General features: G+C 40.3%; 1 protein-coding gene across 1 annotated transcript; it reads left to right on the top strand.

Annotated features, from left to right (window-relative positions):
• Positions 1-250: 250 nt before the first annotated feature.
• Positions 251-23,663, top strand: krt1-c5 (keratin, type 1, gene c5). The gene is made up of 11 exons (XM_074670036.1): positions 251-441; positions 2,194-2,361; positions 11,277-11,459; positions 12,044-12,438; positions 15,409-15,491; positions 17,071-17,227; positions 20,229-20,393; positions 20,478-20,603; positions 22,489-22,706; positions 22,863-22,891; positions 22,969-23,663. Exons 4-11 carry the CDS (start codon positions 12,052-12,054, stop codon positions 23,082-23,084), a joined length of 1,281 nt encoding a protein of 426 aa, XP_074526137.1. The 5' UTR covers positions 251-441; positions 2,194-2,361; positions 11,277-11,459; positions 12,044-12,051; the 3' UTR covers positions 23,085-23,663.
• Positions 23,664-25,597: the final 1,934 nt, after the last annotated feature.

Below are 25,597 nucleotides of genomic sequence, written 5' to 3'. Positions count from 1 at the left end.
ATCTCCTGTCAGTTAAACGAGCTGCTACGTGTGATTTATTTAAAAACCTGCTCCATTTCGAAGTTGAGGATGAGAAAGGAGTCGAGGAGGAAAAAAGATAATAAAAAAGATTAATAATGTTTTTATACGACTGGAATTAGACATAAATCAGGCGATTATTAAACTGAGAGGCTAAAAATATGATACCTACCCTGTAGCCGTTACGTTTCGACCGTTACGTTGAACGTCAACCGCCTTCTTCTCCTCGAACGCTCGCGCGCTCCTAAGTACCGGTTCCGCCATCTTGCTCCATTTTTAGCTGTGTTTCGCCCGTTTCTCCAAAGTGTTCCCAGACTTTTTGGATATTTTATGACGGTTAAGTTTTGTATCGGTGGCTATCATGCTTTGTTTACCTGCCGTTTCCTGGTCGCTGCTTTTCCTGTGCGACACTCATCAGAGATAGTAAGTATAAAAGATGTCTCACTCCTCAGTTATTTGCAAGCTGCTAACTCCGCTTTAAAATGATACAAAGCCTATGCGGAAGTGCTGAGAACTGCATTTCTTTGAGTCTCCGCTTGAGGCTGACTGCGAATACACCAGAAACCACTGACACACCATTCATAAAAGCAGATATTTCCAAATCTCACAGGGTAGACTTGTCTCAAATCAAACAATGCTGCTATGCATTTACTGGAACTGGATCACATTTCTTCTGCTATTCATTAGTTGCAACCAACATTTGATCTATTCCCGCCCTTTCCCCGTCTTTGCCAAAATAGCAAACAGAGAGTTTAAGAAGTGTCCACTAGGGGTGAGAGAAAAAAAAACAGTTTATTGTGAGATTGTGATTTTTTTTTTTCAATTAACTTATGATATTTTGGGGGGGGGGGCAAAAAAGTATTTTTATTTTTTCAAACCTAAGTCCTCAATTTTAGTCTTTGTTTACAAGCTTGTTTGGAAAAAAGTTGAGATTTCAGATCCCCTGAATTATCTTTACAACTAACACGCATGTGGTGTACATTTTTTGGGAAGTATGGCTCCTGATTTAGTCTATAGACATCATCATCATCATCATTCAACTTTTTCACGTGGTCTGGCATTTAAAAAGCAAATTAAAAATCACAAAAAGCAGAAATATCAAAGAATCTCAATTTAAATGAAATCAGCACCCCCAAAAATTGTAAAAGAATTGAATCAGGAGAAAAGCGTATTGCCTCAGCCATAGTGCACCATCCCACTCTAAAATTTTTCACTGTTTTGTGTCTGAAAGCTAAGAAATCAAAGTGCATGGTTACGTCACCCGTGTGTTCCTGATACAGAGCAATGAAGCTACTCGACAGCGGGGGCCATATTGGAAATGCTGACTCAAGAGGTGGGCTTTTAGCCCCCTCACTAACAGACCTGTCAGTCACATGAGCTGAGCACCTTATTGGACAAACTTGTCATATGATTTGTTTTATTTTGAAAGTCACAGGATGTTGTAATGCGATTTCAGAGCCAGACTTCCTGTCTCACTCGATCTACTTTGTGCAAATTGACACATCACAGCCACAGACTGTACAATTAATGGGCGTAGTCTCCCCAACGTCACCTGTCTGTTTCAGAATCAGTTTTTCTAAGCATATCAGCTGGTGCGGCCATATTGGAAGCGACACAGGCTTTGAAGTGACACCAGCCTAATGAAATAAGCGATTCAGACAGGAGATGTTTGATGAACCAGACTGTAGGCTAATTTCTGCTGTAAAAACTGTTTTTTTTTTTTTAGCTTGGTGTGTATGTGACTTCCGGTACTTCCAGAGCTAGCTTCAAGTGGACACTTGAGGAACTGAAGATTTTAGCACTTGAGCATTGTCTCATATTTTTAGCATGGAGGTTGCTGCTTGGAGTTGACTCACTCTCTTAAATGGAAACTTATCTGATGGGTTTGAAGGAGGTTGAAGTTAAGTTATATGGCCTCACAATCTATAGGCTTCAAGACTTTGTATTACAAACAAATGGATGACATCACAGAGGCTGTTTTTGAATTTGCTGACTGCATACTATATGTAACTGTAGCTACTTAAATATTTATGTGGACACTTGTGATGCAGCCCAGTCCATCTGCAGAACCCTGACGAAGATTTAGCCTCAACTGGTCTCTGCCATCACAAACCTACATGTAAGGGAAACTAACAATCTTCTCTTGCCTTAACTCGAACTCTTCTCTCCTCTTAGGTGCAAACAGCAGCCTGCACCGTAATGTCAGCCTTGGCTTGAAGTCCTTTTATTTCCAACCGCTGTCTGCACCAGGAGCCCAGAAACGCTGAGCACTGCTCCCAGAGGCTGCATTGACGTCAGACAATAGGCGATGGGTTTCGGAGATCGGCGAGTGACCTTTCTGAGGTGCTGAAAGAGTCATTTTTCAAACATGACCCAACTCTTCTTATTCAAGTGTTCTCATCTAACCCTCTACAAAGTGATTTCCTTCAACTTCCCTGTAAAAAGTGAAATCCAAGCAAGTGTTTATGTTTTTGTTCTAGCAAAAAAATCTCTTATTAGCCTCAATCTGAGACACATTCACCTGACAAGTCCAGAAAAATGTCTTTTTTCAAGATATTAAAATAAGCAATAATGACACCTGAATTGCTGGTGAACAGTAAAAAATATGTCGGTGGCATTTTTTTCACAGGCAGATAATACAACTTAAAATAAGATAAGACATAAAAACTTTGTTAGATTTCAGTTTTTTCGGCGTGGTTGTGTCTGGAGCTGAAAGAGTTTGGTGCAAACATTCAGACATCACATTTGCACGCTCTAGTTTCAGGTGACGGCAGCGTGTCTCTTGTTGCTTGCAGAGGAGCAGAAAAGTCAAAAACACAACAGTCTGACCCGGCGTTGCCTTCCTTTAGATAAAAACACACAATGGTTTCATTTTACCGCTCTGAGATTTAATTAAAGATGCCCCAAACGCTGACTGGAACAGGTGTTTGTAGAGTGTTTGTACCTTTAACGCGAGTGTGTGAAGCATATTGTTTATCTCTGCAGCAGGGAGTATGCTAATTATCCCCAAACTTTACTTCTGAATCAATCTTTTTTTCCTCCTCCAATCAATCACTTCCAATCAATTCGCTTTAGGAGGAGAAAGCCCGCTCCGTAAAGCGATGTTTCCTCCTCGTGAAATCTGAGAACAAAAGCTGGGTTCATGCTGAGCAGAGAGATGATTATCAGACTGACACAGTTTGGGCCACCTGCCAGCACTACACTGTACAAACCCACATTTCTTCCCCATTAAAGCCCCGCTCAGATACGAGGCAGCGCTCAGGCATGTCTCTCCCCATGCACAAGCATCCCTGAGCGTTTAAGCCGCCCCGTTTTGTCATCATGTCATGCGTCTGCCTCGCTGATTGGCAGCTTCAAGTGGTTGCAGATGAAAGCGGGCCCCCCATGCTAATGAATAGGCCCCTGATTGCAGAGTCCCTGGCTCTCTGAATTACAGCGTCGGACGTCTAATGAGCAGATACACTGCAGTGCCCCCTCGTCTCTGCGTATTCACGTTCACCTCCTTCACGCTGATGAGCTCTCCCCCTGCACAACAGTCAACAAAACCTCTGTGGAAGATTGCAATGTGGCCCGTCTTCATCAGCACCCCCCTCCTCCTCCTCCTTGAGTTTATTTCAGAAGCTGCCATATGCTGGCAGTGTCTCTGTTTTTTTACTTGAGGATATTATCTGACTGAACTGATGCTGCTATGCAAAGTATCTGAATGGTTGATGAGCCTGATAATATCTCGGCTTTCTTTCTTCAGTGAAAGAGGTCGCTTAATAAATTCAAAAACAGTTTCTATAAGAGTATCTGTCACTTAGATCACTTCATATGTGCTGTTTAATGAAGAAAGATGGTTCACAGTTTAGTCTGGGATTGATTTATTATTATTTTTCCAATTTTTATCATCATTCTTACTCGTTACATGAACATAACTCAACTCTCAACTCTGCTTAAATCTGCCCTCCTTTTGAGTAGGGATGCACGATATATCGGTATCAATATTGGTATTGGTATTTGCTGTTATGTTATCGGTAAACACCAAAACTACCAAAGAAGAATGGACTCTCTTCTTTTAGGTATCTCTTCCTGTTTTTGATCCAAAAAACAGACAAAACATACTTTTTTAATCACGTTTGTCTCGGGTGCTCCATCCTTTGATCCTCTCCTTGGTCGTCTTTTCTCACGATCGCGCTGCTCTTTCTCTCTAAGCTACCTGGACACATCATCTCAAATGTTTTTTTTTTTTTTTTTTTTTTTCACCAATATTGATATCTGTGAATATAGGTTATAGACCATAACAACAATATATCATATATCATATTGGTGCATCCCTAATTTTAATTGATTTGTAATCCTTAACAAACAATTGTACGTTTTTTCGCGTGATCTAATAACGTTGTGGCTCTTTATTTATATTCATGTGCACTAAAATACTAAAGAAAATACTAGAGAAATGGTTATAAAAATAAAAAATTAAATTAAAATTAAAAAGTAATAATAATAAGAAAATCATATTTTTGCCCTCCCTCAAATATTCTGACAGGTGGCCCCAACTTTAAAAACTACTGTTTTAGAAAACCCTTATTTCAGCTTTAAGGCTTCCCACTCAACAAACCCCCTTCACTCTGATTGGACAGCTCTCCTGGAAGAGACTTTGGTGTTTGAAGCCTGTTCCTTCAATCTGTTGAAACAACTCTTGCCCTGAAAAAAAAAAAAAGTCACAACAGCAGCTGTCAAGTATCATCGTGAAACATGACATAAAACCCTGATTTTAACGCCTGAAATAAAACTTTTCAAAAAAAAAAAAAGAGGACTTGAACACAGCACAGCCCTAAAGTTTTATAATTTTACCACAGCATACCTCCCAGACCAGGTGTGAGAAACATTTCTGATGTTAATTTTTTAAAGTTTGACCACAGCCCATTTTGAATGAATAGGGAGACAGAGTTTTTTTTTTACCTATGCTGCAGCCAGCCACTAGAGGGAGCAGTTTTAGTGGTGACCTGACTTCAGGCTAAGCGGGATGAGGGCTTTTCTTTTTCTTTTTTTTTCGGACTATGGCCATGACCTCGTTAGGAGATGTGTTATGTGATGATTTCATCATTTTAACAAGTCATTAAAGATCCAGAAAAATCTGATGCTGTTCACAGACAGATTCATGGATTTCTACAACATGTGGATATATAGAGGTTGAGTAATCTGCACATGCTCAGTCTGAACATCCAGCATTGTTATTTTGTATTAATATTAGAGATGTGAGAAAGCAGGATACCCCCTCTTTAAGCAGAATACCCCCTCTTTAAATTCATTATTTTTAATCTTCATAAAAACCCTGACATAGAGCTGTTGTCTGATATAAGTTTCAGCTTTTCACAGCACAATAAACATCCCCTTCAGTTTCCAAATTCTTTCAGAGTTCTCCAACATTTCCTGAAGCATTTCAAGCATTATATTTAAATTTCATGTTTCCCAGGAGCTTTGAGGCAACGCAGGAGAAAATCATCAGTTTGAGCTCATCTCAGACTGAAGGAGTCTAAAGTTATCATTTAAAGCCTGATGCCTCCGAATCAGAGCAGTGAGAAGGTCAACAACGCAGGAGCAAACATTTTTAGGTCAGATGTCCTTTTTTTAGTCACAGCGGGTTTACTTTGTGGCTTCGGTCGGTTTGTTTAAATGTAGATGTTGCACAGGCCTGAAAGCAGAAAAAGCTCAGCACAGCTAAATTCAGCATCGAGTTTCTAAACAAGAACACAAAGCAACCCGAGTCTTTCCGACTGCTGGTACACAGTGTTCGATACAAATTCAGAGGATAAACAGAGAAACTTTGTCCGTATGTAAACTGACGGTACGGTAGCACACGAGAGCTGGAGGAGGAACGACAGGAGGAAACTGATGATTCAGTTCAGCCGGGCATACCGCCAAACGTGCACGGTGCAAAAATAAACACAGGACCCGCGGCAGGTTCTCAGTTTATTTTGGGGGGAGGGCAACAGCTTTTGAAGCATCACCGCACTTCAGTTTGATTTGGGAGAAGCTGGAGGAGAATCAGTGTTTCCAGAGGAAAATCTGCTGCTGCACGTTAGGAACAGATGGTGATGCTACAAGTCAGCAGTTAACTGTTCCCAAACTACTTATAACGTTTGAATTTTAAACAAACACAAGAGCTAAAGCTTTAAAGGTCCCATATTATGCAAAAATCTCTTTAGTAAGTCTTTTAGTAAAATTTGTGGGTCTTTGTCTTTCCTCCCAGCCCACAAAATGTGATATTTAATGACAAAACCTGTCCTTGGTAGTGCTGGTGAATGTAAAATCCAGACCTAAAACAAGCTGTTTGGAATTTCCGGGATTTGCCGACGTCAGCGATTCCCTTTTTTGACCAATCAGAAGCAAGTTTGATCTGATTGGTCCACCAGAGCAGATACCCTCGAACCCCCTCCCCACCCACTCCTCTCCCCGGGAGGAGAATGCCAAAGCTGTAGAGCCATCACTGCTCTGTTTTTGGCTGTAAACAGCCACATAGTTCCATGCTCAAGCTTCCCATCTCAGAAGAAGACAGACTAAGTGTCTAGAGTTCATTTATCAAGGAAATGTTCCAGCTACACTCAGTAAAACTGTGCATGTGTGTGCTAGTCACTTCACGGCCGACTGCTTTTACAACTTTGGACAGTCCAACAGAGGGCTAGCCAATAGACTGGTCCTGAATCCAGGCGCATTACCAACCATCCTCCAACAAACCTGGGACCCTGGAAATGTGAGTATTTTAAATGCTGTGTGCTGTGGAGCAGATGGAAGAGCTTTTCCTCAGTGCCCCCCCTGTCTCTGTGTTAGCTTCAGGATGCTAACTGTAGCTGCGGTTAGCCTGTTTTAGCCTGTGATGTTACGGTAAACGAGCTTCGCTGTTTTCTAAACATTGTGCACTCGGAGCTTGTGGCGCCGCTCTCAGTGACGCTGAAGAGCGGGGCGGTATCAGCGGTGGCTCATTTACATATGAAGGCCACGCCCACTAAATCAGAGCGTTCTGAACAGAGGGTTTATGAGAGCCTGGAAACAATGCTGCTGTGCTTGATTTGTTGGGGATATTAGGATCGTGAGCTTGCCCAATCAGTGGCACAGCTCAGGGTCATGTGACTGACAGGTGCCCTATAGCTGTACGCTCAGCCCTTTGCCGCTACCAATAGGGCTGTGATTCCCAATTTGCTTCATTTTCAATTTCAGAAAAAGGCCGGTGACGTCAGGAGACTACGTCCATGTTTTATACAGTCTATGGTTATACCTTAAAAAAAAACAGAAAACAACTCTAATATCTTGATATTTGCATGTTAATATGGTGTGTTATATGGTGTACTTGTTGTAAAAGGATTTCTGCTCACACGGTGAAATTCAACCTGACCACAGAAACTAAGAAATACAATTTGGAAATAACTGATTTCAACGCTGAATAACTTTTTTAAAATCCTGAACTGTATCAAAGTAGGAGTATTTCAAGATCACTGAGAAAGTCCTCACAGGGCTTTTAATCAAAAAAGGATGGAGTGTCTTTCTCTGAGCTTGGATTGTTTTCATACGTGTTGTTTTTTATGGCACTCTTTATATTTTCCCTTTTATTTATAATTTTCACAGTCTCTGATAAAATACTTCAATCTTAAAATTACAAGTTTCTTTAATAACCAGCTGTTTGTGTTTCTTGTTCAGCTTTTTTGTGTAGTATGTTATTTTGTCCACAAGGGGGCAGTGTACCCATGCATTTTTATGTATGGTGCAACTTTGAATATGTGCTTACCTACTTTACAAAATCCCAAATGTAAGCAAATTTTTGTTTCATTTTAATAAAAAAACATCTTTTGGCCTCAATCTGAGCCACATTCACCTGAAAAGTCCAGAAAATGTCTTATTTCAAGGTTTTGAAAGACAAAAAAGAGGCTGGAATTGCTTGAAAAGAGTAAACTTGTCGTACCCTGTTGTCAGGCCTTTTTTTATCCTAGAATTTCAGACGTCACACTGCAACAAACTGAAATCTTATTAAGTGTTTTAGTCTTATTTTTAAGTAAAAATGGTCTTGTTATACTTGGTATGAGCCACGTTCACCTGACCAGTCCAGAAAAATGTCTTATTTCAAGTTATTTTTTGCCTTAAAATAACTTGAAATAAGACATTTTCTGGCTGTTCAGGGACCCTGTGTGTAGTTGTGTGTGTGTAGGTGTAGGTGTAGGTGTGTGTGATGTTGGGTGGAGTTGAAGGCATGTAAGTCACTAAACCAGGCCAGTGTCCCTGTGTGATCTGATCCAGCAGAGGATAAAGCTGAGCAGAGGAATTTTACACCACCTCCGAGAGGATTAGATTCAGTTTAACAGTCAGAGAGAGCTGAGGATAGGCGACACTTTTACATGTTAAAAAATAGGTGTGCGTGTGTGTGAGTGTGTGTGTGTGTGCCTGTTTCGGTCTGCCAGGTTTCTAGTTCAGCAGGACCCACGCCCTCCATTTCTCAGGGGTCTTCTCTTTCTTTTCTTTCTGTCCCCGTATTGTTCCCCGGTCCTCCCGTCTCTCCCCTCGTCCTCCAGGCTGTCCTCAGGTGAAGCTGGCGTCTCACATTGTGCGCATTGTGAGCGCGCTCAATGGGATCACTGTGGAGGCTGCAGAGTCCCAGTTAGACTCACCGGTTTGCCCTCCCAGTTTCAGCAAACAGGTCAGAGGAAGTCTGATGTCACTCAGCGCAGATCGGAGGCCAAACGCAGATCAATGTGTCAGATTATGAGAGAATAAAATTACACACAATCTTACTTTAGTTTCTCTTAATCAAGCAAATATTTCCCTCGATCTTACAAAACTAATCAATCGTCACTTACGTCTGTTGACCTGAAGTAGGAATTTGCCTAAAAAGTAAAACTTTGTCAGATCTTTCTAACGTTTTTGTACAGTCCCCACCAAAATTCCTCTGGATCTTGCAAAAATTGGCTTGGGACAAAGTAAAAAAGTTGTGGAATCATGTAATTTTGTGAAGATACTGCAAATGCCTCTATATGTCACAAACAATTTGTGGGATCATGCAAACTTTTTAAGGGATCTCCCAAAATCTTTTCACAATGTGTAAGAAACAAATCAGGATTTTGCAAAAGTTTCTCTTGATCTTGCAAGAATTTCTCAGTGTTTTGCAAAGAGTTATGCAAAAAAAAAAAAAAAAAAGTTGGTATCACAAGAATCTCTCAAAATGTTAGTAGGGTCTTGCAAAAAATATCTCTGTATCTTGCAACATTTTCCCAGTATCTTGCAAAAGTTTCAAGAGAGCATGATTTAGGTTTTTTTCGATTTGACAAAAGTTTTAGGGTATTTTTCAAAATAATATTGGGATTTAAAAGAGGTATTAGGATCTTGCAAAAATGCCACATGGTCTTATTGATTTTTCTTTTCTTTCTTTTTTCTTTCTGAGTATCTTGCAAAAAAAAAAATCAATAAAGTACAAAAAAACTTTTAAAAGCTACAGAGAAACTTTTGCAAGATCCTGAAATCTCAACATTATTTTGGCCCCTAAAGCTTTTTTTCTGGAGAAACTTTTTAACTTTTGCAAGATCCCTGAGACATTTCTGTGAGACACTATAAAGTCTTTATTAGTTTATAAATTCTTTTTGATCTTGCAAAAGTTTTTCAGGGTCTCACAAAAGTTTGAAAAAATATCTAAGGATCTTTAAAATTTCTCAGTGATTGCTCAGTGTTTTGCAAAGAGTTATGCAAAAACAAAAACTGTTGGTACCACAGGGATCTATCAAAATTTTAGTGGTGACCTTGCAAAAAGTATCTCTGTAGCTCGAAACATTTTCACAGTATCTTGCAAGAGTTTAATGAGGTAATGCTTTAGGTTTTCTAGATTTCACAAACTTTTAGGGAATTTTCCCAAGTCAATATTGGGTTTTATAAAAGATATCAGGATCTTGCAAAAATGCCTCATGGCCTTGTTGATTTATCTCTGAGGATTTCTCAGTATCTTACAAAATATTCAGTGCAATACAAAACGTTTCTACAAGTTACAGAGAAACTTTTGCAAGATCCTGAAATCTCAACATCATTTTGGCACTTAAAACTTGTATTCTGAGGAAACTTTTGAACTTTTTGCAAGTTCCCGGAGATACTTGTGAGATGCTATGAAGTCTTTCTTTAGTTCTATGATTCCTTTGGATCTTGCAAAAGTCTTCAGTCTTTTTGCAAAAGATTCTAAGAAAAAAGTTCCTGGTGCCTGCTTGTCCTGTTTTAAGAATTTGCAAAAATATCTAAGGATCTTTGAAAAGTATCTCTCGATCTTGCAAGGATTTTTCAGTGTTTTGCAAAAAGTTTTGCAAAAATCTGTTGGTATCTCAAAGATCTCTCAAAATGTTACGAGGGTATTGCAAAAATTTCTTTATCTTGCAACATTTTCATAGTATCTTGCAAAAGTTGCATGTGAGCATACTTTAAGATGTCTGAGTTTCATAGGGGTCTCAAGGGATTTTCCAAAATGATTTGGGAATTTCTAAAAGATATTTAGATTTTGCAAAAATGCCTCATGGTCTTGTTGATTTATCTCTGGATTGTGAAAGGAATTCTATGTAACTTGCAACATTTTCACAGGATTTGGATGAAAGCTTCTTGGGGGTTATGCAAAATTTGGTGATATCCCAAGATCCTGAGAAACATCTGAAAGTTTCTGAAATACAAAAAACTTCTACAAGCTACAGAGAAACTCGAATTTTGACATAATTTTGGCTCCTAAAACTTTATTCTGGGGAAACTTTTGAGATATGAAGCAACTTTTTGCACAATCATAGAATATTTTTGTGAGACACTACAAAGTCTTTTTTAGTTCAGAGATTCTTTTGGATCTTGCAAAAGTTTTTCATGGTCTGACAGAAGTTTCTCAGAAAATAATTTCTTTATGCCTGCTTTGCCATTTTGCAGAAGCTTGTGAAAGATTCTGGTTTAAGTTTCTCTGTATCGTTCAAAAATGTTTCTGGATAGACTCTAATTATTGTCGCCATTTCCTTTAAAGCTCTGTAGACCCCCTCAGGTCTGTTTGGACACACTTTTACACGCTGAGGTCTAAATGTGTTGAAATAAACGGTTCCCTCTTGTAAAGCGCCCTCCTCCTTCAGATAATAACCTCTCCTATTAATAGACTTAAGTTTAATGACGAGTCTCTGCTTCCAGCTTTTGTTTGCAAACCTTTCACTCTGCAGACTTCAGGCTGTCATTAAAGTTCAGACTCAGACTGGTTCACTCTATTTGCTCCTTTTTTTCTCTCCTCTGAGGTGTCGTGTTGCATCCTCCTGTTTGTCGCTGAGAGATTGGACAGAACAGCTCAGGCTCCACCCTGACGACGAGGCAGAGCTCCTCCTGCAGCCAGACTCACCTGAAAGATCTCAGTCGTACCATCAGGGTCCAAAGCGGTCTGTGCAGCACGAGAGAAGACCTGCAGAACAACAGAGACAGATGTAAGTACAGTGTGATTCTTTCTGATTTGTTTTTACCGGACTGTAACAACTTAAAGTCGCTGGAGTAGTGGTGAAGTTTTCAGATGTCAAAGCAGGGAGGGGAGAAACAGCTGAAGCAAAACACAGACAGGACACAGCTACACGATACAGATTTGCTGCAGAGCACAGAGCTGTTGGAAGAGGTTTTGTTGAAAATGAGTGAAAATTCATCCTTCCTCTTGACAAATTGTCAGACTTTGCTAAACTTTGTCTCACCAAAGTTTTTATGGATCTTGCAAAGATTGGTTTGAGGCATCAGAAAAATGTCTTGAACTCATGAAAGACCTCAAGATCTCACAAACTTTTCATGCAAAAGTTTCTAAGGATCTTGCAAAATACCCAAAGTCTTGCAAAGATATCTCTGACTCTTGCAAAATTTTCTGGATCATTCAACAGTTGCTAAGACTGTGGCAAAATAGAAATACCCGAAGGAACTTCAGTATCTTGCTTAAGTTTATGGTATCTTGCTAATGTTTCTCAGAGTTTCTTAAAAGTTTATTTGGTTATTTTTTAAGCTCGCTGATAAATCTTTGACTCCTCCACAGAGGACACCATGGCCTCCACCCTCTCCGTGCGCAGCTACTCGGTCCGTCAGCCGTCCTTCTCCAGCGTCTCCGTGAGGGACAGCGGACGCAGCATCCGCTCCAAGCCTCAGGTCTCCGTCAGCACGCTGCCTCTGTCCCGCTCCGTCTCCATGGGGAACGGCCTGAACCTGCTGGGCTCCAGTCTCTCCTTCAACGGGCTCAGTATGGCCGCCAGCGATAAGGAGACCATGCAGGGCCTGAACGACCGGCTGGCCAACTACCTGGACAAGGTGCGCTCGCTGGAGAGGTCCAATGCCGAGCTGGAGTTGAAGATCAAGCAGCTGATGATAGAGAGGGCGCCCAAAGGACACGACATCGAGGGGATGATGGCGCAGGCACACGCCATCGGACAGGAGGTCAGTAGAGACTGGATCAGACCGATTCTTTTTCTTTTATCAACAGAAACATAACTGTCGATGAACGTCTTCTCAGATCGGCTGTGACCCCATGTCAGCTTGCCGTGCAAAATCATTTGTGAATAATTTTCTGTCATAGAAATCTGAGGTGAAACCCCCCCCCCAAATCATGACTTTAGTCTCAGTGTCTGGATTCATCTTTACACACGTAAAAACCATCTTTGAACCATTAGAGTCTCTCAAGGTTCTGAACAGACTTCAGTATCTCGCAAAAAAAATGCAAAAGTTTCCTGGGATCTCCCATAATGTTCTTGGGATTTTAAAACTAAATTAAGATCTTGCAAAATTGTCTTTGTATTTTGTGAAGCTTACCCAGTGTCCTGCAAAGAATTAAAAATATCTGGGGAAGGTTTCAAGGGATCTCCTAAAATGTTCTTCAGTTTCTGAAAATTACAATCTTACAAGAATGCCCCAAGGTCTTGCAAAAAATATCCCTGGATCCCTAGGATTTGACAAAAGTCACTCATTATCTTGCAGATTTTCTAGCTATCTCCCCAAATGATCTCGACATTTGCAAAATACTTATTAAGATCTTGCAACAGTCTGTTTTTTTGCAAAGAGTTCAGGTCATGCGAAAGTTTCAAGGGATCTTGCAAAATATTCTTCAGATTTATACAAGACCTGGTTCTTGGTTCTAGATCTTGCAACAAGAAAATGTCTCCAGATCTTGCAAAACTTTCACTGAATCTTGCAAGAGTGTCTTGGAATAATGCTAAAGTTTTGACAGTTTTCAAAAATGTTACTGGATAAGTAAAAGGAGAAAGATTTTTCAAAAGTATCTCTGGATCTTGCGAATTTTTCCTGGTATTAAGCAAAAGTTTTTAGAGATCTCTCAAAGGTATCCCATAATCTTGCCAAAGGTATTAGGATCTTGCACAATTTTCTCATGATCTCACTGAAGTATCTCAGTATCTTGCCATGTCAGAGAATTTTTGAGACCTTGCTAAAGTTTCTTAGGACTTTAGCAAAGTCACTTAAGACCCCCCAAAAGTTTCCAGGGATCTCACAAAATTTTCTTGGGATCTGCAAAATATATCAAGATCTTGCAAAAGTGCCTTTGTATCTTGTAGAGCTTTCCCAATGCCCTGCAAAGATTTCAGAATCCCTTGGTAGGGTTTCAAGGGATCTCCCAAAGTGTTCTTCAGTTTGTGAGGAAAAATTCCCAGAGGTCTTGCCAAAATATCCTTGTATCTTGCAAAAGTTTTATGAGATCTTGCTGTTTCTTGAGGTTTGACAAAAGTCACTCATCATCATGCAGATTTTCTAAGAATCTCCCAAAATGATCTTGGGAGTTGCAAAACATTTTTTTAGATCTTGCAAAAGTGTCTCAAAATCTTGCAACAGTATGTCCGTACTTTGCTAAGGGTTCTCATCATCTTCAAAAATTTTCTCAGGTCATGCAAAAGTTTTAAAGGAGCCCCCAAAATGCTTTTCAGTTTTATACATGACATTAGGATCCTGCGAGGCTTTCATTGGATCTTGCAAGAGCATCTTGAAATAACGCTAAAGTTTCTAGGGTTTTCAAAAATGTTACTGGATAAGTAAAAATACAAAAATTTTGCAATAGGGTCTCAGGATCTTACGAAAAATCTGAGGATCTTGCAAATTATTCTCAGTATCTTGCAAAAGATTTTGGGGCTCTCTCAAAAGTATTCCAGGATTGGCCAAAGGTATCAGAATCTTGCACAATTTACTCATGATCTCACAGCAGTATCTCAGTTTCTTGCCATGTCGGAGTTCTGAAAGGATTTTTTAGATCTTGCTAAAGTTTTATTAGGATTTTAGAAAAGTCACTTGGGACCCCCAAAAATTTTCTTGGGATTTGCTGAATAAATTAATATCTTGCAAAATTGTCTTTGTATTTTTTAGAGCTTTACCAATGTCCTACAAAGATTTCAGAAAAGGATCTCCCAAAGTGTTCTTTAGTTTGTGAGGAAAATCTAGATCTTGCTTAAATTCCTGAGGTCTTGCAAAAATGTCCTTGTAACTTGCACTTATGGGATCTTGCTGTTTCTAAGGATTTGACAAAAGTCACTCATCATCATGCAGATTTTCTAGGTGTCACCAAATTGACCTTGGGTTTTGCAAAAAAAACGTATTTAGATCTTGCAAGAGTCTGTTTCTTGCAAAGAGTTTAGGTTATGCAAAAGTTTTAACAGATCCAGCGAAATGTTTTTCTGATTTATACAAAACCTGGTTCTTAGTATTTGATTCTTGCAAAAAAAAAAAAAAACTCTAGATCTTGCAAGAGTGTCTTGGAATAATGCTAAAGTTTCTAGGGTTCCCAACAATGTTACTGGATAAATAAAATATATCTGGATTTTGCGAGTTTTTCTCAGTAGCTCACAAAAATTTGTAGTGATCTCTCACAAGTATCCCAGGATCTCCCACAATTTTCTCATGATGTCACGGAAGTATCACAGTATCTTGTTATGATTTCTCAAAGTCATGTAAGGATTTTTCAGATCTCACTCAAGTTTCTTAGGAATTTGGAAAAGTCACTTGGGATCCTCCAAAAGTTTCCAGGGGTCCCCCAAAATGTTTTTTGGCATTGGTTTAAGGTAGAATTTTGCAAAAGTGTCTGAAAATCTCACAACACTACCTGTGCGTTTTGCAAAATACCCTTGTAGGAAACACTTCCTGCTTAACAACATTTGTTTTTGAGAACACTGTTAACTTAGAAGTCAGTCTAAGACTATGTAAGATAAAAAAATTTACCAAACCTGAAATTTTGCTTTAAGTCAGTCAGAAGTTGCGGAAAGTTTTAGATTTAGATTTCCAGGATGAAGTGTTTCTGTAAAAGTCTACACAGCGTGCTTGATTATAAAACAGCAGCTCTAACGATGTAACCATGGACTGTTTCTGGTCTTCCTAATCCTGTTTTAACTTCCCATCCTGCTCCCTGCTCAGGTGAGGAAGAAGACGCTGGAGAACGCCCGCATCATGCTGGAGATCGATAACGCCAAGCTGGCGGCCGACGACTTCAGGGTCAAGTGAGTGTCACACAGAGGTTTCTTTCTCTCTCCCGGCCTGTGGGTGTTCACATGGGAGCGCCAGACTGCAGGGCTGTGTGAATAAATGACCTTTATGTCAGGCTGTGAAATAAGAGCCTGGTTCCCACGCTGCTCAGGGACTCATGTGAGTCGAAGAAACGGGGCCATCGGCGAGCACGGTGCTGGTGTTTTTCACAGCACGCTGACGGTTTGTCCTGAGGTCGGTGTGAGGGAGTCGGACATCATACGACGGTGATTAATGGAATTAACAGCAGGGTGCTTGGAGGCCTTACATGCAGATCTGTGCAGGATCGCTACTTTTCACATGTGTGCATCCAACAGGGGCATCCTTCCTGTCCAGACATATCCCATAATTCCCTCTGTGCCAGTTGAAACAAAATGCAAACATACGGCCAGAGGACAGTATTTAGTTTCAGTAACAAGCTGTACATAGTTATAAAATTAAACTCGTATAACTTTAACATTGTTTTGGACAATCAGCTGTTGCTGATTGTATTGTTTACGTGACGCCAGCAATGTCAGGGAGTTAGCAGTTGCTTGGCAACAGGATGGGCACTATGTGGCGCTAGAGTTCAGACAGTAACAGCTAATGATGTAAACACAATCTTTTCAGACAAACTTTCTCAATTCAACACAGCTTAAGATTGTTAAGATTGCTTTTTGTGGGCATAGCTCCGCCTCTATAGAGGCCTGGCCAATCAGAGTGAAGGAGGTTTGTGGAACACGGAGCCTTAAAGAGACAGCGACCAAAAAGATGTGTTTCAGTCAGAGGCTGAGAAAAGGGTTTAAAAAAACACTGGTGTGAAAAAAAACTTTCCCTTTTTTTAAACTCTTTTTTGTTTTTTTGTTTTGTTTTGTTTTAAATTTAATTATTTTCCAGATTTTTTTTTTATTGTGCAACAAGACAAGACAGTGACATTGACAAACATACAAATTGGGAACAAAGTGTTGATTGCACAGATAGTTATGGTTACAATAACAACAATGGCTACATACTACATTATATATTTTAGATGAAAATAAAAAGATAATAATAATAACAATAATAATTTATTATTATTATTATTATTATTATTTTGTTATTATTATTGTTATTATTAATAATAACAATGATTACATTGATAATAGTACCAGTTACATTAAACATTAGAGTAATAATATTAATAATATTCATGATATAAAACATAATAAACAGAAAATAATAAATAAATTAATAAACAAAAAATAAATACATAAATAATGATAGTGACAAAGATAATAAGATTTTTCTTTTTTTTTGAGGTTTAAAATAATGCAAAACTACTGCAGGAGCACAGGAGGGGCAAAATAAAGGACTAAAAAAAGTACCCCCTCTTTAAGTTATGATCTATGAGCTTTTTTTTTTTTCAGAGCGTCTACCCAGTCTGTTACTTTTACCATCTTTCTTGGGTTTATTTTGATGAAATATTTGAGAACTTGGCGCCTAAATTCTGGACTAAACTAATCTTTAACCTCTTGTGTTAAATCTGCAAAAATGATCTAAACCAGGTATTTAATCTGACTGGTTTCCGTCCTGCAGGTGGGAGGCCGAGGCCACCTTGTGTCAGTCAGTGGAGAGGGACTGCCAGGCTCTGAGGAGAGCCAAGTCCGACCACGATCAGATCATCGCCACCCTGCGAGGAGACCTGGACAGCCTGAAGGAGGAGCTCTACTTCCTCAAGAAGAATCACGACGAGGTGAGATCTCCGCCGCGGTGAAGGTCACATCAGACGTGATCGACGAGTGTTTGCTCGTCAAGATAATCGCTTTGCAAGTTGTCAAGTGGAGTCTTGTTTAAACATATGGAGTCTTTTAAGCACAGTGGGCTCTCTGAGCTTCATGAAGGCCTTTTTCTTTCACCGGGATATGACTAATCACATCCCAGTGTGATCATTCTATCAGCAACACAAGTTTTACAGTATCCAGTATCTGAAACATGATGATATAAAGTCACAAACACGCCTTCTTTCTTTGTCACCATGGTGCTCCGAGACAACACTCATTGTGCACGTCCAATAAAAGGAGCTCAGTCTCAGGTATTGTGTGTGTTTAGACAGTGAGGTGTGTCCAGGATGTAGACTGAGCCCTGCGCTCCCTACGCTCCCTGCAGACTGTTTTCATCTGAAGCTTTTTCTGGCACAGGCTGAGGCGGTGAACATTTAAGAGGAGGAATAAGTGACACAAACAGAGCTCCATGAAACAAACAGGATCAGTGTTTTTACTGAGGGTGCACTGATGTAAGTTTATGTTGTCTAATGAGGCGGCCTAGATTTGTTCCCGGGTTTACATTACGACAATAAAAAAAGACAAACATCACCAAGTCTGTAAACACTGCAGGGAAAACAAAAGAGGATGGAAAGTGTGGGCAGGAGAAACGCTAACGGTAAGCTGACCCCCAGCTGTGATGGAATTAGTTTATTACCTCCTAACCAATGGTCTTCTTTGAGCCTGATAGTGGATCTTTTATTCTTTTTATCCTCTATTTTATTCTCCCATCCCTGCCTCCCCATGTATATGTCACCATCATTGTGTGTTTCTGGAAAGGATGAAACTGAAATGCAATTGCCCCAAATAAAGTAGTCTGAAATCTGAAAACTCTTTCTCCACACTGCAAGAAATTGAAATCTTATTGAGCGTTTTTTTGTCTTATTTTCAGTAGAAAATGTATTTTTAGACTAATCTGAGCCACATTCACCACAATAAAAAGACGTCTGAATTGCTTGTAACAAAAAAAAAGAAAAATCTGCCAATGAAACAAGAAAAAAGTTACTTTTATTACGACATTAGTCTAGTTTTGAGCAATTTTTTGGCAAAATTGTACTTATTTCAAGCAATTCAGACTTCATTTTGTCTTTAAATAACTTGAAATAAGACATTTTTCTGGACTGATCAGTTGAATGTTGCTCATATTAAGTATAACTAGACAATTTTTATTTAAAATAAGACAAAAACACTTTATTGGATTTCAGTTTTTTACACTGCAAACATCACTAGCCTGTTTTGCATAACCCAGTCTTTGGCCCGTGTTTGAAATGCAAACATTGTGCCACAGGAACCATTTAGTATCTAGGAGTGTTTAACTAGGAACTAAAAGTTCCTGTACCTTCTGGTGGAAAAGCACCATTTGTCTAATGCAGCAAACTCAGTTTATCTCTTTAAATGAACGCAAACTGTGCAGCTTTATGATACAGAGCACACATTAAAGCATGCCACCTGCAAGGACTTAAACTTGCAGTTAAATCCTCATGACCCAATTTTTAAAAAACACTTGCTAAAGTGTTCTCCCAGGAGCCAAAACGCACACCTAAGTGCTGTCGAATGAAGGACTTAGCGCCCTCTTTCGTGTCCTTTTTTTCTTGTTACCCCTGCCCTTCAAAAAGTTTCTGCATGCCACTGTAAACTGGTAACGAAGTTTGATTTTAGTTTGATATGTTTTCTCTTTATCATAGGTAAATACTAAAATCTGAAAGTGACCAAGACTCTACCTCTTCGATTTTGTAGCTTTTTTTTGTCAAAATCTTTTTATTGAGGTACAAACAGAGTTTACAAAAAAATTGTATGAATAAACACAAAGTGCAGTTAGCAGTTACATCGACATAAAGAAAGGTGAAAAATGTGTATTAAAAGAAGAGAGAAAAAGGGAGAGAGAGGGAAAAGAAAAGAGTTTTATCAACTGCACACAGTAAATAAGTGAGGCATGGACCTTCAATAACGGGCCATATTACCATTTTACTTTTTAGGTAAATTAAAACAAACAAGTTAACAAAACTAACAAAAAAACAAAAAAAACAAACATCGTAGAACAAATAACCATAATAAAGCAATCCCTACCCTGTCACTGCCATTAATGATACATAATAAATTTCCCAGTCCTATTTGAGAACTAGTTATATATCTGAGAAAAAAAAAAGAGAGAGATAGTCAAGCTGCTTCTGGTTCATGGATTTAGGTGTACAGAGTTCAGAAAGGGTCCCCAAATGTCAGAAAACTGTGAAGTTGAATGTTGAAGGGAGAATCTTATTTTCTCTATCTTTAAGCAAGACATAACTTCTGCCAACCATTGTGCATGTGTAGGAGGGGTAGCGTCTCTCCATCTAAGGAGCACTACACACCTGGCTAAAAGGGAAGCAAAGGCCAGGGTCCGTTGTTTTTGTGCTGACATCTGTACTGCTCCTCCAGTGACCCCAAATATTGCAACAAGAGGGTTGGGATTCAATGTAACGTTGATAATCTTGGACAATGTGTGAAATACCTCTGTTGAAAATTTACAGAGACTAGGGCATTGCCAGTACATATGTACAAGTGATGCTTCAGCAATCTTACATTTTTCACAGTGCGGGTCAATGTCGGGGTAGAAACGAGACAGTTTAGCTTTAGAAATGTGAGCTCTGTGAACCACTTTGAACTGGATTAGGCAGTGGCGAGCACAGAGAGAAGTTGTGTTAACACGCTTGAGTATAGAGCTCCAAGTATCTTCAGAAATAGACGAGCCCAGGTCTTCCTCCCATGATCTTTTAAGTATGTCAGTAGATTCCTGCTGTAAGTCTGTCAGCATGCTATACAGCACTGAGATAAGTCTTTTTCGAAATGGGTTCAGTGAGAGGATTGAGTCAACAGCAGTTGTTTCTGTGGATAAGGGGATACGATTTTGTAGCTTTAAATGTTTTCTTAACTTCTGATCTCTTTGTACTAACACAGGAAATGAACTCCCTGAAAGCCCGTCTGGTCAACGAGCAGGTGAACGTGGAGGTGGATGCTGCTCAGGGTCCAGATCTGGGGGCCATCATGGCGGAGCTCAGGGTCCAGTACGAGGGAATCGCTCGTAAGAACAAGGAGGAAGCTGAGGCCTGGTACCTCAAGAAGGTCAGACCCTGCACCCAGGTTTGTTGAAGTCTGGTCCACCTTTTGCTTTATTAAACTAAATGTTGTTTTCTTGCGTGTTTGCAGCTGGAGGCGGTGCAGTCTGAGGTCAAAGAGAGTAACGAGGCTCTGCGCTGTGCCCAAGGTGAGCTCAGCGAGAGGAGACGCTTCCTGCAGGCTCTGGAGGTGGAGCTGGACAGTCTGAGGAAGCAGGTACAGATCTGTAATCACCTGTTTCTCTCCTCTGTGTCTTTACAGCTCACATGTCAGACCTTTCTAGAGCTAACAGCTGCTTTCACTTTGTCAACAAAGAGCCACCGCTGTCACAGTGTACACAGCAATTTCTCTCCGCTCCAATAATCAATCAGAGTGACAAGACACGGAGCCGCACAGGGAGTGTTTTGTATTTCCGTTTCATACAGATCAAACAGCACGTGGACGCTGTGCTCGTAGCGGGTAATAGCTCATTGATGTTTGCTTTACAGTGAGCACACAGCGTTGAATGCTGAGATATTATTGTGTTGACAGTGTGTAGTGTCTCTGTGGGGTTTGTAAGGAGTTGTGAATGGATGAACTCAACAGGTAAACAAACTGCACAAAGCAACATTTAGGGGTTCAAACTATAAGAGGGACATTTGAGCTTTGCAGCTTTCTGTTGATTGTGTGGTTCACTGAGCTTTTAAAAGATGTTACGCTATTTCCCAGCTGCAGTTATACGAGCAGATCAAATAGAAATTCATCCCTGGATCATATGTCACATCTCATTTATCTAAAGACAAAGATCCTCATTTGCGCAGCGAATATCTTGTTGGGTTTTTCTCCTCTGGCTGTTCAGTTTTGTCTATTTAAGAAATATTGAAAAAGGTTTTCTATCATTAAATCATTTGTAACAAGATCAAAATAATGTGGTTCACAGATGGGTAAAAACCTTTTGAATTTGAATTTATTTGATAGGAATGATGCAGTTAACATAGTTCACAACAAAGCATGAATGTGCTGCACAGAGAGTTTATAGCATTATTGTTTTTTGTCCATTTCTTTATTATACCATCCGATCTTTCAGCTCTAATTTGACCCCCTAAATGTGCTCAAAAACTTACCAAAATTGGCACACATCTTGTGATCACCAAAAATTCAATATGACACCAAACTTGACCCCCATCATCCCATAATTTGCTCTCTAGCGCCACCTAGGCACACTAAAACGGCTCTAGCAGCCAGTAGGAATATCGTAGAGAGATAAAACCAACGCCAGAATGTTTGTCTCATTGAGACGCACAAAAAACGTAGGGGCACCACTTCCCTATCTCACACAGGAAGCCGGAAATTTGCCTTCAAAATAAGATTTTGCCACATTTACACCCCTTCTGCAAAATTAATCTCCTCGGAAACCATAAATGGTATCAGCTTGAAATTCGCTCACATGACAGACTAGACCCTGCTTTACAAAAGTTCTTATAGAAGCAACCAGTTTTCGAATGGCGAGCCCTCACAGTCAATGAACCCCACAGAAGCCCTCTCAGCTCCCTCCATTAGAATCAATACGTTGGAGCCTCCACATTGTGCAGGCTGCCGCATTTGGGCCTCTGGACAAAAAAGTAAAACTTTTACAGCTTTAAAAATGACGTGTATGGATTCCTGACAAAATTTCCTACAAAAATGGCACATTTTTTTACACAGAGTAGGTCAATATTCTGGCCTATATGACGAGTTGTTTCTAAACATTTGTGAATTTGAATCCTCCCTCTGCTGCAGCAGTTCCGTGATGATGTCACACATTGATTAGGAGTTCTGTGATGATGTCACACACAGTTCCGTGCAGCTGGTCATGTGACTCAGCAGAGGAAATAATACATAGTATCAACTGTTATAGCACTAAGAGGGCCAGAAAGGGATGAAACCCTAACAGTGGAGGGGAAACAGGTATGACAGACTGGCCATTAGTGTCCATTATTTTTAAAGCTTTATTGTACAAGGATGAGAGATTTGTAATAGTTGAAAATTAACACTTGTGCCCAAAATGTCTAAAAAAAAAAATGTAAATAATGCACGAATAAATAATTCTTCTCTGATCCATACGCGTGCATCCCATTCACAGGTCAGCGTCTTGGAGGGTAACCTGGGAGAAACAGGACACAAGTACTCAGTGGAGATGGATCGTCTTCAGGCCACACTGACCCAACTGGAGGACGAGCTGTCTCAGCTGCGTTTGGACATGCAACGCAACAAGACCGAGTACGAACAGCTGCTGCGCATCAAACAGAGCCTGGAGATGGAGATCGCCACATACAGGAGGCTGCTGGAGGGCGAGGAAACGTAAATTTCTGTTTTTTTAATTTTATGTTCAGCAGTGCAAAAAATCATATCTTAATCGAAATTTTGCTGAACTCTATCAAACCTCTGCAATTGCTAGGATTACTTTTTGCAGCTTCAGGAGAACAAACTGATAAGTGATACTCTTCTCTCCCACAGGGTGAAAGAAATACCTCCACCTCCTAAAAGTAAGTCAGAGGTTTTATATTTTCCTGTCTCATTCAGTCTCTTTTTTGACCGAGCCTGTTCTAACTTCATGTTGCAGAAGACCCAGAAGTAAGAACCAGGAAGATTGTCAAAGTGGTCACCCAGACCATGATCAACGGGAAGGTGGTGGACGAGTCCAGTGAGGTGGAGCAGATCGAGGAGCGCAAGAAATGAGCCAAAGAGTGACCTATCTAAGATAAAAGTGCCAGCTGTGTTTCAGATCAGATATCAGCACAGAACTAGTTTTTGAATGTAGTTTTATAAGATGTTTTTACACTTGCCAAAAATATAACACTAATGGTGTTAAACTGATTTTTTATATTTTAGTAAAGTGATACAGTTCTATAGGAACATTTTCTCTGAAAGGTTTTTAAAGTATGATACAACTTTTCACAGTGTGGACAAAAAAAACTCAGCTTAAATTTAACCCTCAAGACTTTGTTAATCCAGATTAAGGGCCGTATTTACCTCCCATGACGGGGGGGGCTTGACCTGATTCAGGACCCTTTGAAAATAAGTTTTTGTCCAAATGGTTTTCAACTGTTGGGTGTCGATGCAATGTGTTAACTGTAATTGTAAATATGAAACAACTGGCTAAACTGACCACACTAGTCTGCAACTGTCTGTAACTAGCTGTAAATGGCAACAAGTGGCTGTAACTGGCTGTAACTGGCTTAAACTGGCTGAAACTGGCTACAACTGGCTGTAACTGTCTGGAACAAGCTTAAACTGGCTGCAACTGGCTGAAACTAGCTACCACTGGCTTTAACGGCTACCACTGGCTACAACTGATTGCAGCTGGCTACAACTGGCTGCAACTGCCTGTAACTGGCTGCAACTGTCTGTAACTGGCTACAAATAGCTTTGACTGGCTACCGCTGGCTACAACTGCCTGCAGCTGGCTACCACTGGCTGCAGCTGGCTACCACTGGCTGCAACTGGCTACAATTGCATGCAACTGGCTGCAACTTGCTTAAACTGGCTGAAACTGGCTACAACTAGCTGTAACTGGCTGCAGCTGGCTGCAACTGGCTGTAACTGTCTGGAACAAGCTTAAACTGGCTACAACTGGCTGAAACTAGCTACCACTTGCTGCAGCTTCCTGTAACTGGCTTCAACGGCCTGTAACTGGCTTCAACTGGCTGTAACTTGCTGTTACTGGCTGCCACTGGCTTTAACGGCTACCACTGGCTACAACTGGTTGCGGCTGGCTACAACTGGCTGTAACTGCCTGTAACTGGCTGCAACTGCCTGTAACTGGCTGCAACTGTCTGTAACTGGCTACAAATAGCTTTGACTGGCTACCACTGGCTACAACTGCCTGCAGCTGGCTACCACTGGCTGCAGCTGGCTACCACTGGCTACCACTGGCTACAACTGCCTGCAGCTGGCTACCACTGGCTGCAGCTGGCTACCACTGGCTGCAACTGGCTACAATTGCATGCAACTGGCTGCAACTTGCTAGCACTGGCTACAACTGGCTGAAACTAGCTACCACTTGCTGCAGCTTCCTGTAACTGGCTTCAACGGCCTGTAACTGGCTTCAACTGGCTTCAACTGGCTGTAACTTGCTGTAACTGGCTGCCACTAGTTGTATCTGCCTGCATCTGGTTTTAACTAGCTGCAACTGGCTGCCACTGCCTGCAACTGGCTCTTACTTGCCACAACTGGTTGTAACTGGCTGTTACTGGCTGTAACTGGCCACAATTACTTGCAACTGGCTACATTAGATTACTTGAGCTGCAATTGGTTGCATACTTATATTTTAAAGAAAGGATTATTGGGATTATTTTGCAGGGTAGTGATAATTTCCTAAACTGTACTTTTTTTTGTTAGAAATGTTTGATCATGCAGTGGTATCTACTGTATCTGGATGTTGTTTTGCTGAAGGAATAATCTCAACCAAAGCACATGTACAGTGTCAATAAAGAAATGTGTTTTAAATAAGGTATCTGTGGTATTTTAAACAGAAACTGGGACTGATACTGGAGGAATATAATTGTTGAGAGGAAACAAAGAAACCCTCAATTCTGCACCAAGAGGGCAGAAACTGAAACACCTCCTTTCAGAGGCATCAGGTGACAGGCTTTTGTGTTTGTAGGTCTCGTGTTTTAGTGTCATTATCTGAGAATCTGTGTGCACGTGTCACAAACAGCAGCAAAAAAAAAAAACACATCCAGGGGGTGAGAAAATAAAAGTCAATTAAGCTGTTCAGAAATGGGTCACTGTGATAAAAGACCAGGTCAGATTTCATGAAGACAGAGTCAGTCTAAAGCCAAGAAATCAAGAGTGTCAGGCTTATCTTCTCCACCTGAAACTAGCTACAGATCTAAGCTGAAGACGTCAAGGAATCTTATTTTATTCCACTTTATTTTAAATTCAAAGGTGTCACATGCAGATTCCCTTCACAGTCTTTTTGTTTTGTTCTGTTTTTCTTTTTTTCCAAGATATCCTTGCAGTAGTTTAGGTTCTCTGCGCCTGTGACTCACTGTGCTCAGCTCTTAGTTTCCCGTCAGTGTGAATATTTTACAGGTTGTCACCTCTGTGTGAAAAGTTTGTGTAGTAGTAGTAGTAGTGCCAAACTTGGAAACACACACATGGAAATGTCACAGATGACGTCTAAGCCTGAAACTGCAGCTTTGTCAGTGCTCAAACGTCAAGAAAGATTTATATTCTATCTGTCATCT

This window comes from Halichoeres trimaculatus, unplaced genomic scaffold (genome assembly GCF_033239565.1).
Source record: "Halichoeres trimaculatus isolate MK-OKI-2021-1 unplaced genomic scaffold, fHalTri1.1 fHalTri1_scaffold_5, whole genome shotgun sequence".
Classification (NCBI taxonomy): Eukaryota; Metazoa; Chordata; class Actinopteri; order Labriformes; family Labridae; genus Halichoeres; species Halichoeres trimaculatus.
The sequence above is the reverse complement of the archived record's forward strand: the minus strand, read 5'-3'. Positions and strand labels throughout refer to the sequence as shown.